At 44.1% G+C, this 17950-nt stretch overlaps 2 protein-coding genes across 3 annotated transcripts in view; one reads left to right on the top strand and one right to left on the bottom strand.

Moving 5' to 3' along the window:
• Positions 1-17950, top strand: part of Srgap1 (SLIT-ROBO Rho GTPase activating protein 1) — a 271658-nt gene that overhangs the window by 213281 nt on the left and 40427 nt on the right. Inside the window, exons 9-14 of one of the 2 annotated variants that reach the window (XM_087557299.1) lie at positions 2568-2765; positions 3420-3504; positions 10877-10904; positions 13992-14025; positions 16994-17054; positions 17196-17273. In XM_087557299.1, the coding sequence (XP_087413425.1) occupies positions 2568-2765; positions 3420-3504; positions 10877-10904; positions 13992-14025; positions 16994-17054; positions 17196-17273 (484 nt within the window). 2 annotated transcript variants of the gene reach the window in all.
• LOC148004714 (uncharacterized) overlaps positions 1-17950 on the bottom strand; it is a 55026-nt gene that overhangs the window by 22835 nt on the left and 14241 nt on the right. The window contains exons 5-6 of the mRNA XM_087559747.1: positions 5834-6061; positions 4798-4896 (exon numbers count right to left, since the gene is read on the bottom strand). Coding sequence (XP_087415873.1) covers positions 4798-4896; positions 5834-5899 — 165 coding nt within the window. The 5' untranslated portion in view covers positions 5900-6061. The remainder of the gene's footprint in view (positions 1-4797; positions 4897-5833; positions 6062-17950) is intronic.

The following is a 17950-nucleotide window of genomic DNA, read 5'->3' as shown; positions in this document are numbered from 1 at the left end:
TGTAACTAGGCTCTTGGAAACAAAATGTCAGAAACAGAGGCAGTAGCTTAAGAGGTAAGGAGAAAAGCCAGAAGTTGAATAAATCTCTCAGGTTCAAAAGCAAGCCGCAAGCTGTGTCTTTACCATGGGTGCTTCTGTGCAACTAAAGCCTGACAGCCCAAACCCTGAGACCTGCATGGTGGAAAGAGGGAACAGACTCTCGCAGGTTGTCTTCCGAGCTCCATACTCTCACTGTAACAGGTGTGCATTCACAGGCACATACATGAAGCATGTATGTATGTATGTATGTATGTATGTATGTATGTATGTACGTATCAGTGCCTAGACATAATTGTGAAACTGTAGAACCCAGGGATGAATAGAAGGCTTTAAAAGAAGATGGAGAAACAAAAGATTTCCTTCAAAGCAATGACAGATGAATAGAAAAACTTTTACTGAGCAGGAAGATGGAGGCCACAAGAAAATGCAGTTATGCATCCCATATGCTAAAGAATAACTGTCAGACACGAAAGTACCTCTCATAAGTGCGGATTGAAGATCCTCAGGTGGATGAAACAGACTCAACTAAGAAGAAGTCCCACTGGTCACTTTTAAGATGTAAAGAGTGACATCAAAGAATCTAATAACTACACGGACAAACCACAGTGAATATTGAATATATAATAAAAATGCTTGCCAGGGAAGCGTGGCGACCTGAGGAATAAAAATGGAAGGAGAAATTGACTGCACAAAGTGATCCTCTGACCTCCAGTCGAATGCTGTGGTATATGTGCGTGTACACACACACACACACACACACACACACTAAAATATAACAATAAAACCAGAAGCCGCATTCATCCTGCTGGTAATGAATCAGTGAAAGCTGAAGCCAAGAATGGGAAAATAATTACTAATATGAATCACAGCACTCATATCCCACTAGAACATTGATTGACAGGTTTCAACAAAGTATTCCCAAAGGGGATCCAGGCTGCCCTACACATAGGATAGCATGCTCAAGCTCAAACAGCAGGAGGAAACCCACGGAAACCATGCAAGACCTCTGCACACCAGCACAGTGGAAACCTACAGTGGCTTAAACTGAAAGGACGGACAGCGCCAACTGTCCACAAGGATGTAGCGTGACGGAAATCCCCCACCATGCTGACGGGGATATGAATCATCATTTTGGAGAACAATCCGGCATTTTCCATATACAGCAGTTGTGTCCGTGTATATGTGCCGCCCTCTCCCCCCCAAAATGTGTCCACTGCACTATAACTCATAAAAGACAAAACTAAAGCATAGTCATCTGTCCATCACAGGGTGAATTATGATTTGTCCTTGCAGTAAATATCAAGTAATGGAATACGATATTTGCAAGAAATGAATCTCCCTGACGTTGAGCAAAAGGAATCAGATTTAAAATACATTCTGGGCTATTTCCATAAAATGCAGCTAACATGTTGGACAGTGGGGTGTGAGGAGAGATGGATGTGTAGTTTCATACTGGGATGTTTGCTCTCAGCATATGTAAGTTCCTAGCTTTGGTACCCAATAAGGTAAAAAGAAAGGAAGCGAGGGGAGAGGGAGGTCAGTGGATGTACTGGGAGGAAGAAAAGCATGGGGGGGCGGGATTGGAAGGATGGTGAGAGTATTGATCACGTGCACTTTTGGCTGGAGAGGTGATCACGTTGCGATTATTCATTGGACTCTATACTTCTGTGTAGTGTTGACCGCTTTGTTCCCCCAGGCGGGGCGGGTGGACTTCCAGCTACTGGCCCAGGGGCTATCTTTGTATCCTCAAATGAAAGACACACACACACACACACACACACACACACACTCACGCTTATTTTAAATGCCTTATCTGGTACAAAGGCTGGGCACTCCTTAACCTTCCCTTGCTACCCCAGGCCCAATCCAGGAAGTGGCCAATGGCCACTTATATTCTTCCATGGCTGGTTGGCTTTCTCTCCTGCAGCTCCTGTGTCCCTCCACATCTCTCCCCACTACCACCACCCCAGTCACGCCGATTCCTCTCTCCTCCCTGCTGCGTCCTAGCCTACTCTAAGGGTTCTGCCTGTCTCCCTTTGCCCAGCCATTGGCCTCTGGCATCTTTACTGATCAATCAAGAACCAATTCAGGGGGCTGGGGATTTAGCTCAGTGGTAGAGTGCTTACCTAGGAAGCGCAAGGCCCTGGGTTCGGTCCCCAGCTCCGAAAAAAAAGAACAAAAAAAAAAAAAAAAGAACCAATTCAGGACAAGGACCGTTAGCCTTTGGACATGCAGATTCCCGACTGAATCAAAGCATTAGAACCAATCTCCAACCCTTATGGCCTGTGTATTTTTTTCTGTTTGCAGTTTTGCCTTAATTTAAAAGGTAAGAGTGAGTAGAAATGACACTGACTGTCTCCAGTGAGATGTACAGAAACACGGACTGGTGGTCTGAGGTCCAGTGGGCCAGGCTCTCTTTCCTTACCTACCATGCTCTGTAGTATTCTCTCCCTAACTGACCGACTCGTGGAGTAGTATAGGGTTCACAGGACAGGATGCTAATGACAGAAATGCATTTCTGTTCCCAGGTCAAGAAAACAACAGAAGCCACCCTCCAGACGATCCAAGATATGGTCACTATTGAGGACTACGATGTGTCCGAGTGCTTCCAGCACAGCCGATCCACAGAGTCTGTGAAGTCCACTGTGTCTGAAACCTATCTGAGTAAACCCAGCATCGCCAAGAGACGAGCTAACCAGCAAGAAACTGAGCAGTTCTACTTCATGGTGCGCCCACTCCCTGCCCCCCAACCTCTCTTGACAGAGCCTGGGACCACACTTGCCCAGTAATTTCTATAGTTAAGATTGCCAGAGTCTTTCTGGAGGCGTTGATTCTAAAATATGGTCACCTGAGCACCCTCAAAGTTCCCCGATTCGGCCAGTCTGGGTAGAGGTTAGGAGTTAGCACCTCTCGAAAACAGGCTGGGGGAGGGGAGCTACAGCACTGTGGGGATGTCTTATTGGTTTACTCATCCATCTTACTTTTGAGTTGGATTTCTCTCTGAACCAGCGAGCACCTAGGGTCTTCCTGTTTCCAACACCACCCTAGTGGTTATGGGCACACCCTGAGCTCAGGCCTCCAGGCTGCTTGCACAGTAATCGCTTTTCCCCCCAAGTCCAGGCCTTGTCTGCTTTGACATGGGTGCACACCACAGGGGACTTTGCTGAAATGCAGCCTGTTTCAGCAGGACTGGGGCGGAGGAGTCCCGAGCCTGCATTTCCAACAGGCTCCCAAGAGAAGGCTGAGTCTGCTAGCCTAGAGATTACACTTTGAGTACAGAATCCTAGGAGGCAGACAGGTAAAGGGGTAGGGTTTAACGTCCCCCCTGGGAAGTTCCTTGACACTGGAAGGTCTTAAGTTCCTGCCTTGCCTTTCTGCAGAAACTTCGAGAGTTCCTGGAAGGCAGTAGCCTCATCACAAAGCTCCAAGCTAAACACGACTTGCTGCAGAGGACTCTTGGAGAAGGTGGAGTACTGGGAGCAAATGGGGGAGCGGTCTGGCATGTGTGTCCTATCACGGGTGTTCTATGAAGCGCATGAAGTCTGTGAGTGTGTGGCCCTGGAAATCAAGGCTGCTGTCCTATGATAAGATTTCAGTTGAACTGAGTGCCCTGATAATTGTGTTCTCACTGAAGCCATTTTAATCTGGAAAGTAGGGCCAAGGAAGAGGAGTGACTCGGGTGGGGAGGTTCCATTGGGGAAGGACCCACAAGTACTGACCCCAGTCTCTGCCTTGGGCTTCTTTGTCCTCTAATCTCACCCTGTCCATTTGAATGGGCTGGTACCTGTCTCATCTGTTGCCTTTTGGGATTCTAAAACCAGTTTGTCCAGTCTGAGGAATCCTCTTTTTTTCATTAAGTATTGTTGGTAGTTGAGATATGATTTGATGGAATATGTATGATATATACAGATAGATGATAGATAGATAGATAGATAGATAGATAGATAGATAGATAGATAGACAGACAGACATACAGACACATGCACGCACAAACACACACACACACACACACACACACACACACACTTACATTGCAGCATCTGGTAACAGAAACAATAGCACCAAACACTAACAAAGCGCTCTCAGAGACATGTGTTGTTTCGAACCATATTCTCAACAGGGCCCTGCCAGTCTCCTCATCTTTCTGAGTGAGGAGACAGGAGTAGGGGCACACTACAAACAGAGAGGACTACACAAACATGGCTTCTCTTCTCTGCCTTCATAAACATGTAGAAAGAAAAACGAGTACACATAGGCAAAGCCCTGGCTTATTTAAGGGTCTCCAGGTCTAAAGCTTCGGTTTTCTGTTTACACTGGATCCTGCCGGGCATTGTACAAAATGAAAGGGGGCACTACAGAAAGGGGTGGGGAATGAGAGGACTAGGTCAAGGTGTGTGAAGGGCTGAATTCAAGAGACTCCCAGAGCTGGAAAGGTGGCTTCACCATTTTGATTACTTGTCGGGATCTGAGTTGGGTTCCCAGCACCCACCTGGTGGCTTACTCCAGTTCCTGCAAATCTGATGCCCTCTTCTGACCTCTTTAGGAAACACAGAGAGAGAGAGAGAGAGAGAGAGAGAGAGAGAGAGAGAGAGAGAGAGAGAGAGGAGACTCACAAACGTGCAGGCAATACACTCATGCACATAAAATAAAAATAAATCCTTTTTTTTTTTTAAGAGATTCCCATCTTATACCTAAGTTCTTGCTTGCTGCCACTCTGGAACCTTTCTTGCCCATAAAGCAGTATATCCACCACCTTACCTTATGGTTTTCTCCTAAGAACCCCTCATCCTTAGAGAATGGCCGCAGGGCAAAAAGTTGTCCTGCATGACTTCCGGTTCCCTGGGCTCCAAGTTGAACCTAAAGAAAAAAGGGGGAGGGGTTTAAGTATTCAAAAGCATCAAGGTTAAAAATCAAAACAAAAAACATACAAAAAAAAAAAAAGAACAAATGCAGTGTGCTAACTTTAACTAAAATCTGAATCAAAAGGTAAAACTTATGAAGGCCATTTTAAGCGTAATGGGAAATGGATACGATCTACAGGTTAAATATTGCTGGCTTAGTTTTCTTCTGTGTTATAATTATACTATGGTTTTAAAGAAGAATGTCCTTACTCTTAAATTTAAAAGAAAAAAGAAAAAAAGAGCTTGCTGGAATGCCACAATGTCCTGAGCTTACTTCCTGGTATCATGGCTCAGGATTTTCTAAAGGACAGACAGACAATTATGAAATCTAAGTGAAGATGGTCAAGAAATTTCTTGTACTGTTCTTTGATTTCTTCTGTAGGTTTAAACTTTATTTTTAAGCCTTTTTATCTTTGAACAGTTTTTCTTAAATAATCATGTCCTAGCCTCCCCCGCCCCCTTTTTTTCCTCATAATAAATTCCTTTTTTTCTTCTTCACATTTTCTGCAAGTGCCTGATATTTGGAACAATGTCCTCGAGGTCCTTTGCTGCCCCCAGAGCATAACTTCTCCTCAGTGTGGAGAAATGCTTGAAATGTTTTCAGACATGAAAGTGCCCCCTCTGAGACTGAGAGCCACTGTGGACATGGTGAGCCACGGGGGGTGCTCACTCTCGGCACCAAGAGCAGGCAAACGTTACCGTGGCTCGGAGCCACATTCTGAAGCTTTTATGGTAGTCATTCAGCATAAATTCTTTTATGTCTCCTAGAGAGAAAAGCCACACTGGTTAATGTTCTTCTCCATGTCATTCTTGGATCGGGCTACATTTTGGCCTGTAGGCCAAGACCATTTGCCAAAGGCTGTCCTTAGACACACGGTGTAAAGCCATCATACCTTGTCAACACCAAGCCAGGATTCCTTTGTCTTGGAATTTCTTTCAGTGAGCTCCAGGGTCCCCATGACGTAGCTTCGTTATACTCTGTTGTGTCTGTGGAAGGGACCTGGCTGGTTTTTGTCAGAGTAGCGAGCTCAGACTGGCTACAGACCTGTCTGCTCTGCAGTAGCTTCTCCCAGCTTGACTGTCTGTCAGCTGCTGGTCACTCATTACTGCTGGTTTTAACCCTGCAAGAAAAGCTGAGCATGAGAGGCACACCCCACTTTTAAAAGGTTCACCCCTTGCAAGCCTGCTGGCTTTCTACGCAAGTCCTGTTCAGTGTTAGCAGGCTTACAACAGAGGAGACTTAACCGAGTTAAAGGTGCCTGTCCCATGGAAAAACAGTCCAATGGTGAGCCCTTAGGAAGGGATCCAAGTCCCATCTGGTTAAATAAGGTTAGCAGTCCAGGGTAAGTGGTGGTTCGGGGACAGGCTTGACATTTGGGATAGGAATACCTTTGAATTCTCCCAGACTTAATGCTGCAAAAACTGCCTTCGGAGTAAAACAAATAGAGCCTAGCCCAGGGATTTAGCAGTTGATCGTCCACAGATGAAACTCTAACTACAGACATGTGTTTGGCCCGCCTTGCCGCCCCGTTCTTGGCAGGCTACCAGTGGCCCCGTCAGTTCTTTGATTTACAACACAGCAAAGCAACTGGATCAGACTCTTAAAGCGGCATTCTCTAAACTCACAATCCCAAGGCTTTAAAGGGTCCGGAAATAGAAAGACACGAATGGGCTCTGAAGGTCTCCCTCTTCTTTCTCATCCCCACAAGGCTGCTCGATCTTTTAGGGATATGGTTTCTTTTTGAATAAAAGTTAAATCCCCCACAGTAAATGAGATATATAGTTAAAACTGGGACACCGATTTTTTTTTTTTGATCTAGTAATGAGCCTTCCTGTTCATATCAGGTTCTTTGTGTGAGGTATTCGGAAGTAAGAGGGTAGAAGTATCTATATAATTTTGCTACACAGAAATGTGACAGTGGGAACCACGCTCTCTGTTACAATGTTTCTTGTCCTAGGCGTAAGGTTTTTTTGACAAAGGAATTAAGTAGGTTATCTTGGAATAATCCATTGTCTGTCTTTGAGTAGGAGTACAAATATTCTTTCAAAAGATAATCGGGTTGTAGATAATTATGTCTTTTTACAAAAGCACCACAGTAGTCTATGGTGTTTAAAAAAGAAAAATGGCTGGGAATTACTGCCACCGGCCCTTTATCAATCCTCATTAGGGGACGAATCAAAGATATCCCTGTCCAGTTCAAGCTAGATGGACTTTAAGGATTATTCTCTACCTTTTTTCTTTACCTAAGGTTGTTTGCAGCCTTCATTTTAAATACCATGCATTTAAATGCAAAAAGTAATTCACTTCACAATTCTGAAGGCAAATGGAAGAGAAACCAAAGAAGGCACTTATCCCTGGTTGTTGTCGAGGCACTTGGGAGACAGAGGCAGGAGGATGGATAGGGAGCCTGAAATACTGAGCAAGGCTGATCTCTATCTGAGCAACAATCCCCCATGCCTGAAAAATTGTCCAAGGTGTTGTTTTTACAAAGAAAAAATAATTAATCCTGGATTTTTTTTTCCTCTCCAAATAGCTTATATGGGGTGGAGGTGGGGGCTCCTTGCTTTTTAATAATTAAATAAGCTTTCAGAGGAAGTGATTGAAATCTAATCCCCAGACTACTGGACCCATTCACACTTCTTTTGGACAGTGAGTCTTCCTTGCTTGTGTGTTATCGATCTGTTACTGACAATACTGATTAAAAAATAAAACCTCGTTCATCATTTGAGACACACTGAGGAATGTTATCTCCTGACAGGTGCTCTCAGTTCATCATTCAAAATGTATCTTGTGTAGGTTTTTAATCTTTTATCTCATACTATTAACCATCAATGAAAGCAAAATGGTAGAAATCATCTTGTTCATCTTGTTCTCAATTTAGGAAATAATTAGTTGCAAAAATAGCAAAATTTCCAGGTTATAAGGTGTTTTACTTTTACTAATCATCCATTTCTCTAGCATCAAACCACATAAAAGTAATTAGGCCAGGCTCCCCAACTTAAATGTCTATTAATTTGCATATTCACATGTCTGTGTAACTTTGGTTTTTAATTGAATTTTTTCGCTATTTTGTATTTTATTTTAGCCATACTAGGCAGGTAAAGAGTACACTGGGATCCATTTCTTTCTTCTAAGATTGTTCAAGAGTGTTTTCTAAAGGGAAAACAAAAGTTAGGTTTGAGTGTGGATGTGCATGTAGTACACATGCCTATTCATGTGCATGTGTGCACATGTGTGTGCAGGTGTCCATGCCTGTCTGCCCACATGCCTGTGGAGGTCTCAGAGGTCAGCACACAATATTATTCTTGGATCACACTGCACTACGTTTTTGAGACAGGATCTCCCACTGAAATAAGGAGCTCGCCAAGTTCTTAGGCTGGCCAGTGACCATCAGAGATCTTCCTGTCTCTACCCTACCAAGTCCTGGGCTTGGAGACATGTGCCATGATGCTCAGTTTTGTCATGGGTGTTGGGATCTGAACTCACACTCTCATACTTCATGGCAGACACTTTACCAACTAAACCACCTCCCCTGCCCAGAAACTTAGCTTTTAGTTTATGTGTATGTGTGTGTCTGTGAGTGTGTGTGTGTGTCTGTGTGTGTGTGTGTAAGTATGCATGCAACTTAGACATGTCTCTACATGTCTTTGTATGCACGTGAGTGTGTCTCTGTATGAATGTGACTGTGTACACATTTGTGTGTGTATGTGCATGTTTCTGTGTGTTTGTGTGTGTGTGCATGTGTGTGTCTCTGTGTGTGAATGACTGTACATGTCTGTGTGTGCATGTACATGTCTCTGTGTGTGTGTGTGTGTGTGTGTGTGTGTGTGTTGGTGATGAGGATTGAATTCACAGTCTGTTGACCACTCAGCCAGTGCTCTACCGATGAGCTACATCCCCATCCCAACTCCCATGTTTTTTAAGGTAGTGTAGTATAATACTTGTGATTTCAGATCTGTAACTCAAACAAACCTCAACCCTACTGTCAGGCCCACACTATACTAACAGGACCTGGGATGGGTCATGCTCTCCTGTGCTCATTAACAACAATAGAAGCTAACTCATAAAAATTGTTATGAGGGGCTGGAGAGGTGGCTCAGCGGTTAAGAGCACTGGCTGCTCTTCCAGAGGTCCTGAGTTCAATTCCCAGTAACCACATGGTGGCTCACAACCATGTGTCATGGGATCCGACACATGTCTGAAGACAGCTGCAGTGTACTCAAAATAAATAGAATAAGTAATTTTTAAAACGTTGTTATGAAAATTGCAAGTTAACATGTTTAATATAAAGGGCTTAGGTCATGTACCATACAAATAATTTTCCCAAGGGGGCAGAAGCAAGACGTTTAGGAGTTCTAGGCCAGCCTCCGTACCAAGGTTACTTAGTGCCACTCTGTCTCAAGGTTAGTAAGTACACAGTGCAAATACCGAACAGAACTTCTTGCTTATTTAATGATTGGGATATTTAGTCAAATAGTTTCTGATCTGTTCTGACTAATATATCACACTGATGTCATAAGAAAGCAGATAATATGACCAACAGACAAGCCAGACTGTCTGTACCTCCAGTCCTTTGCTCATCCAACTGAGGGTGGTCTCAGCCAGCTCCTACTGCCTCAGCACCACGGAAATGATGGACATTCTGAAGCTTGTCTTCCCTCAGACTGAATCCAGTCTAGCCCAGCTCCCCACAGACGTCTCCACTGGGATATCCATAAAGTGCCACATACCACACTCAGCTCCCTCCCGCTCTGCCTAGGAACTAATCCTGCCAGCACTTCAGTGGCTCAGATCTGTGTGAAGAAAGACATCCCCTGATACAAGTCTGTGGTCCCCTGTTTAATCAACACATATCAAGTATTTCGAGTTACTTCTTATTCCAGAGCAGGTGATAGAGCCATGGGCCCCGCTGTGGTCTAGCAGAGTTCACCAGCACCCGCTAGTTGTCCGCTTAGCCTTGTCTTTTTTTTTTTTTTTTTCCCCCCCGGAGCTGAGGACCGAACACAGGGCCTTGCGCTTGCTAGGCATGCGCTCTACCGATGAGCTAAATCCCCAAACCCCGCTTAGCCTTGTCTTATAGGTCTGAATCGCTGTGTCGCGTGATGGGCCGGGCTCACCCACCTGTGCTACAACTTGAGGCCTTTCTCTGCCAGACATAGCTTCAGACTCCTTCAGGGCTGTGTCCTCATTTTGTAAACAAACCAGCCGAATGGTTCCACCAGCCCACCCTTTAGCGCTGTCCCTGAATGCATGAAGAGCCGACCGGCAGCCGTGGACGCTTACAAACATAAAATGAACGCAGACCGTGAGCATTCTAGAACAATGCAGTCCTGTCATTTGCAAGAAGCAGCAGCTGGTGGTTTCAGTGACAGAACTCTGAATGGCTCTTAGCTTACAAGGTGGTAAAATGTAGTGTAACTTCATATACTTGTATGTTATTGTCTGTGTCGGCTCAGCTTAAGGAACACAGTTCTCTCCGAGTGCCCTGATTTCAGACTACAGAAAGCATATCAACGTAGTCAAAGGGAAACTGAGTTCGCCCCACCTTGTTTGCTTCTCTGTCACTCAGAGCAGCAAATAGCTAGCAGGAAACTTTCAGACATGCTTTGCGTATATTTTATGTGTGAACTTGAAGTTCCGATCAAGCAGCAATTTCTGGTTTTAAAAAAAGAGTGAAACTGCCTCCAATTGCCAAATGAAACCTGTTTCTCTAACCTACAGAATTTGATATATTTTGGACTGAGATGTTGTGAAAATAATGACTTTGAATTATCTTATTATTATCTGCTACTCACATCCTCTCTACCACAAGATCTGTGGCTCTTGCTAACTGGACATCCTGGGAAAACAGATGAGCACAGATTATCAACTCCAACCCCTGAGTCCGCCTGGCTAATTATTTTGTTTTGTTTTGTTTTGTTTTTTTTTTTGGCAGGTCATAGAGCTGAATACATGACTACAAGGTAGGAAGATACTTTATCATAATCTGTGGTCTCTTCTCTTTAACGGGAGCAGCTAACGACTATAGCAGATAGTCTGGGCATGACAAAGCTCAGGGCCTTGAAATGCCTGGGGTCCTCAGACAAGGGCTCTGACATAACTAAGGTTGTCTTCCATGGAATTGCAAAGTTCCTTGGTAAGCCGTTGGACCCGAGTGAGCAGGCTTAATTCATCTAATCCCAAACACATTAACTTTTCTAAAAAATAGATTGATGACACTTTTGGCATGACAATTTAGCTAGCAAGTAATAGGTGTGTGTACCAACTGCCTTAGTAAGTAGTAACAATAACCTGCTTCCGGCTCCTGCTACACTTCCTACTATCTGAAAATTACAGATGTATTGAAATTTGGGGACTTTAACCTCTGATTCTAAAATGTAACTTCTAACACCGGTGGCAGATCCTCCTTCCCCTCACCCTGCACTCACCATGAAGGACTATGAATCTCCTTGCTGGAATATCTGGGAGCAGGTTCTGATTTGAGTTGAAGAACATTTATGATGACCTTTGTTTCTCTATGGTGTTATTTGCACACCAGCCAGACACCACAGGAGTTGATGTAGCAAGACTCCGAGCGTTTGAGGCTGTGTTCTGTTTGAGGCTAGAAGCAGGTGAAGCTCTTTAATACTGGGGCCTTCTGGTTTCTGTATCCGATGCCTTGATGTCCTGAGCCCTTGCTCGTCCTGGAGAGACCATCTATGGAAGTTTGCCAGAACGGCCTTCCAAGTCTAAGTTTCAACAAGCAGATTAGCTCATCCGGAGCCTGCTCTGATTGGCTCTTTCACGGGGCCACCATGCCTGGACACCCCACTGCCAGGCACCAGACAGCCTCCTTGCTGCAGAAGCTACCCAGGTCATCCAAACTATACAATTCAGTCGTTGCTTTTCCACACTGTACCCGTTCCTTCCCACGAAAGCCACAGTAAAGAACGCTTTTCACCTTCTCCGCCCTCCTCCGTCTCCTGACCAGCCTTTGAGCTGCCCGCAGTTCCCACCCACTCCGTGGTGGAGTGCCAGAGCAGCCCTGCCTTCGAGTGCTGTAACTCTCTCTTCAGGGGCAGTCACCCCTTGATACTAAAATCTGCGGCAGAAAAACACTTATAAGATAATGAAAACGTGACGGTATCTAGTAAATCCGGGGCTTTTGGCGGCTCCTTGCCTGAGCCCTTCACACCTGCCGCATCCCTTCCTTCCTGCGCAGCGTGGAATTTAGAGTATAAAAATAGCTGAGAAACGTTAACTGGGGAAGGACAAGGCGTAGGTCCCCCACACATTGCTGTGTATTTGTAAAGGCTCCTTTTAAGTCCCAGGCACCACAGGGCTTCGGGTGCTGCTGGCTCTGTACCCCATTAGTCACAGCCCCCCTGCTGGAAGGTTCTGAGAGTGTAGCCTTGAAAGGCTGTATCCGCAGGTTTGTTCTCTCATACACATGCTGATTGCAGTGCCAATATCTAATGAGCTCTTCAGGGTTTCACATAAATTCCTTGGGATTTTTTGTTTTGTTTTTAAACTGGACTTTCTGAACTTGAGCCAATTGAACTTCAGAAGTCATTTGTCTGAAGAATCCGGCTTCACGAAGGGTTACACAGTCTCTAGGCATGGCAGTCCCTCTCCTGTCTGTTTTGCAGAGATACAGAAATTAAGTCTGATCATCGTGGTCCTTCCTCTTCTCCCCTAAGGGGAAAGAGCAGAAGAGGCTGCCTCCTTCTAATTATACTGCGAGTTGATTGGTGCAGGCTTTCCCAGTAAAGCACGTGGCACACTGGATGTGGTATGCCTGAAAGACCAGCTTATCCACCAGAGCAAACAGACAGGAGAGCCCAGAACAACACAAAGGGTGTGACCTACTGTCCCACCAATATGTGGGCAAGGCCATCGTGCATTCAACAGAAACAGTAACTCCTGTATGATGTCTTGGGCCCCACAGCCAGAAACCATATTGACACCAGACCCTAATTTTCCCAGGGGTGATCTGTTAATAAGAATGTGTACACAAAATGAAATCCCATTGATGCCTAAGGAATACTGAGCAGGTGCAATGCTACCTGGATTGAAGAGTTATGACCTAACCGAAAATATTTTTAATTTCTCATCTGGAAATCTCTCGATGCCCTTTTACATTTGTGTTTCGGTATGTAACTCGTGAGCCAAACAGAAACGTGGCTTTACAACATTTGGCTAGATAGCTCAGCATAGCCATTCACAGTGCTCACCATATTTAAGAAGATATAAAAAATAAAAATGCCAGTTCTAGCACGTAGAAGCACCATAGTCTAAACCCAGTAGTCTCAATGAACAATTCCTGTGTTCTTAAAAGCAGATTGAAGGAGAAGGGTGGGAGTGTTTATTCCTGGGCTGGGGTGGGGAAGGAACCCAGGATCCCTGGTTTTGTTATTTTGATAAGACCTAGGGGTATTTCATCGATTGTCTGATTTCTGCCATGCTCAGTAATTATGTTCCCTTCCCTTAGGCCTCCAAACGTCCCCCCTAAGCCCCAGAAACACAGGAAGTCCAGGCCCCGCTCCCAGTATAATGCTAAGTTGTTTAATGGGGATTTGGAGACATTCGTCAAGGTACAGCACCAGCCACCACTGGGTGGCTGACCCCCACGCTTCTCACTATAATGGCCTCAGCCTCCTGCGAATGAGGCAGGTCATTATGTCTGTCCTGGGGCTCTTCGCTTTCCCAGAAAATCAATATAATATTTCCTGAAGTCAGAGGGATAAGAATGTTAGGACTGAGAACCTTCTGAAGAAAATGAATGAATGAAGAAAATGAATGTGCATGTAATCATATGGCAAAGGGAAGAGTATTCTCTTTCCAAGCCAGAAACTGTAGGAGAAGGAAAAGATAAACAAAATAAAAAATATTTTCTTGAGTTGTGCCAATGAGATGGCACGGTATAAATCCGTGTTTAGACACACTCTCGTGACTTAAGGAATTCATTATATTGGATAAATTTTGTACGGCCCTGAAGTCTGTATCTTGTATCTCTGCCGTGTTTACTCTCTGTCTCCTTTCTCATCCTGTATTTCTGATAATGCTTCTAGCCGGGGACGAAGGAACTCTCACGCAAGACACCAGGTACCGTGCTGAACGGAAACAAGGGCCTCTACGCCTTGCCATCACTCACAAGCCATACCCATACTTGGCTTTAACTAGAGTTTTGAAGCTCTTTAAAAGAAAAATGTTTGCAGTTAGAAATTAGACAGCTTATAAACAGGCTTTACTTAGAAAGAAAAAAAACTGTGCAGATCAGACACTAATTGAAAGATAACAATCCTCACCAGTAAGAAGGGATAGCAGTTTCTACCTGCTGTGTTTGGCAAACGTATCAGATCTGAGGGAAAGTCATTTAATATGGAATTATGAATTCTGATATAAAGCACATGAAAAAGAGACTTTCCCATTAGAGATAACATTTCATGAGATGGCCTGCAGTGTTTTTGAAGACTGACTACAGTAGAAAAGGTACATTTTTAAATATTTTATAAGGTCCATGAATTGTATGTTATAGATATATTACCTCCTTTAAAGATAGAGCTATTCATTAAACCTGTGAACTAATGGTTAAAAGGCTCACACTACCATGTATGCGTGTGTGTGCCTGCCTCATACATGACCCTTCAATACATTCTTGCATATGTGCATACAGAAGAGAAATTAGAAGCTGGGGTGGAATCACTTCTCGGCCTTTTGGCTAAGATCAAGTGTAGAAGCTGGGGTGGGGGATGGGGAGAGGGTTAAAAGAGGCCCTAACCCTGAAATCAAATGAAGAGCCACTGGACAACCTAGACAGCAATCCCAAAGCCATTGCCTCGAGCCTTAAGCTCCTATTGACTCTAATTTAATATAACATTATTGTCAAATTTGACTTGATTATCTAGTTTCCTGGCCTATAGCTTATAGGCAGGGGCTATTTAGACAGAATGAGAGAAATAATTAAGGGGAAGCAGCAAGATGTGCCCCTGAGGGCCTGGCAGGGAGGAGGGAGAAGGTAGGAAAGCCAGAAGCAGATGGACCATCTCGCTCCCTTTGCTGGTGTGGTGTGGTGTGGGAACAGCTGTGTGAGACGGTACACATATGAGAGATTTTGAAAATTCTTCACTAACAGCTAACAGTGAAAGGGGAGCAAATTGACTAACTATAAGAAAGGCTAAGGCAGTTATTGTGAGCAATCTGTTCTGGAAGTCTTTGGTAGCCCAGAACCCAGGGGTGCAGAGGTCTCTCTCTGCACCACTGAGATGTGCTTCTGAGCTCTCCCAAATTGAACCACAAAAGGGCAATAATAGCAAAACCACCTTCTCGTAGGGAAACAGAGACACAGAGAGATGTTTGAATGGTGGTGGCTGGAAGACAGCCCATAATTTTATTCCTTATATTCTACCCAAACATCTGGCATCCGTGAATTTAAATTAAAATGCTAGTTACATTTTTACTATAAAACGTACTGTATCTAAATGAAGTGCTAATCTTTTTAATAGATTAGCAGCCATCTAAGTGAATGTCAAGAGGAAAATGTTTAATTTAATACCATGGAAATGTAATGCTCTGTTTAGAACTTTCTGAATGCAAACAGTTTTCTTCTGCTCTTTCATTCCCTGTCTCTATGCTAAGTCCAGCAGAGATGTAAACTAACCCTTTCATCACTCACAATTAAGTATTTGTTGCTCTTTTAAATTACGCTGTGACATGAATTGTTTATAAAATGTTACTTCCATTAAACCATGCTTGTGTCTTACAGAAAAAGATCCCTCCGAGTTCTCAGGAAACGTTTGGTGTAATTACACCACTGTTCATTAGCCAACCAGCCTTCACTAAAATACATTTTAGTTTTTGGTGTCTTTTTTTTAAGGCTCCTCTTTAAGGAATTAATAAAACGTATGCGGCTAAAATAAATGAACTAATTAGAGAAACCTAATTTGACCTCCAGAAGTAATTGAAACGTTAAGCGTTTTATCCACAGATTGCCATAAAGTTCTATCTTAAGAAGTCCACTGCCCGCTCTGGAGACAGTGAAGACATCTGGGGAGATACATCATTCCCACTCTTTGCTTCCCAGCTGGACTGGGAAAGTTAACAGGTCCCCAGTTGTCCTAGTATGTTAAGACTAAGTTCTTAAACATTTGAGAATAAAACTCCTCCTCACGGGTGTGTGCCCAATGCCAGCTAATCCCTTTCAAGTTCCACTTTTGCTGGAAAGATCTAATTCCTAAAAGATCAGCCTTAAAAGTACATGTAAATCAACACCATCCCCAGTAATTCTTTTTAACTCTTGGTGCATGCGGTCAATCCATCCATGTTTAACTGGCCTCCGGGGCCCCTCCATCTCATGAGCCAGCCTACACCCATGGTTTCCAAAGCACTTCCAGCGTTTGTTTAAGTAAAGGGCAATGAGCATTTTGCAAGGTGTGGACCAAGAAGGCCAAAGCAGCCTTCCTCGTCTTCAACCTAAAGATGGGTTTAGATTTATAAGGAAAAGTAAGCTCTGATGCAGGCTAAGTAAATACATAAAGCACTTTCATTACCCACAAGACAGTGTGTGACCACCACCACCTAGGTGGTGTCTCAGGGATGTGGTGGAGAGAGTCCTAAGAATCAACAGCTGATCAGATAGAAGACGCAAACAACTGAAACACTTACTGTTCTTCTTACAAGCTCCACACCAATCAACTTGAGATAACCTCTCAAAATTCATTCCAACATTTAAATTAAAGGAAAACACTGATGTTAGGTTTTGGTTTTGTTGCTCTTGTCTGAGGCAAAGGTGTTACAATGTATTCATTATGGCTTCCAACTCAGCCTCCTGGCTGCCGGAATTACAGCCACCACTCCCAGTATGAATTAGCCTCTCCACATCTCTAGGCTTAGCAAGACAAGCTGAAGCCTTCTTATGGTAAATGTATTTAATTTAGCTTGCCTCAGAACTGAAATACACCTTTGTTCGAGTATAACTCTTTCCACTTTTTTTGATGCTGTTAATTCTTTACGAAGGATTTTTTTTTTTTCTCCATGTGACCCAGCCTTCTCTGGTTTCCATCTCTCTCCCCAGGACTCAGGCCAGGTTATCCCTCTCATTGTGGAAAGCTGCATCCGATTCATCAATCTCTATGGTAAGCACTCATCAATGTAGAATCCTTATTTAAAAGCAAGCAGTGGGGTTTCAATGAGTGTGTCTGTTTTGCTGGGAGAAAAGAAAAAACTGGCTCTAGAATGCCAGGCATGTTGCTTACTCTCTGTTCTGTTACCCATAGGTCTTCAGCATCAGGGGATTTTCAGAGTGTCTGGTTCCCAGGTGGAAGTGAACGATATCAAGAATTCTTTCGAGAGAGGTAACTGTGTCTCTCCCCATAGGCAAGCATGTTGAAAAAGCACCTTCTGTCTTCCCCCCGGCACACTCTGCACAGCCCCCAAACCTCCGTCTTGCATGGGCCTCGTTGTGGGAGTCAGGGCATGGTTGTTCCAAATTCTGTGCAAAGTAGAAAGACCTATGAAGTTTTATCCTCTGGTTTAGGACTCACATTGACTCATAGGACATGCCCATGACATGTGGCACCTGACAGGGTTCTAGAAAGGGGTAGACTAGCCCCACCCTACATGGCAAGGGAATGGGGACATCTTCCCACTTCCCATCCCTGTCAACGGCTCTCTCCTATTCCCAGATCATACTCCCTTGCTCTGACAGGGTTGGTACCTCTCCTGTGTACCAATTGGCTGAGATGCAAGTTCTACTAAACTGCTATGGAGTACACTCTAGTTAGCAAGACACACACCGATCTATCGTCAGGAAGACCCAGAATGGAATCGGTCTCTTTCATTATCCATGATGGGATTCAGCCAAGAGACTCCAGTCTTAAGAACAAACTTAACTGCAAGGTTGTCAAATCATTCAGGTGTGACCTGAAAAAATATCGACCCCTTCAACGATGCCATTGGTTATCAATGCTCCCCAGTTATCGTGGCTTGCATTGATGGCATCTATGTTGGGGTTCATCTGTGTCTTCTTTCT

Source organism: Rattus norvegicus, chromosome 7 (assembly GCF_021556685.1).
Source record: "Rattus norvegicus strain SHRSP/BbbUtx chromosome 7, alternate assembly SHRSP_T2T, whole genome shotgun sequence".
Classification (NCBI taxonomy): domain Eukaryota; kingdom Metazoa; phylum Chordata; class Mammalia; order Rodentia; family Muridae; genus Rattus; species Rattus norvegicus.
Note: the sequence above shows the minus strand (reverse complement) of the source record. Positions and strands in the feature narration are given on the sequence as shown.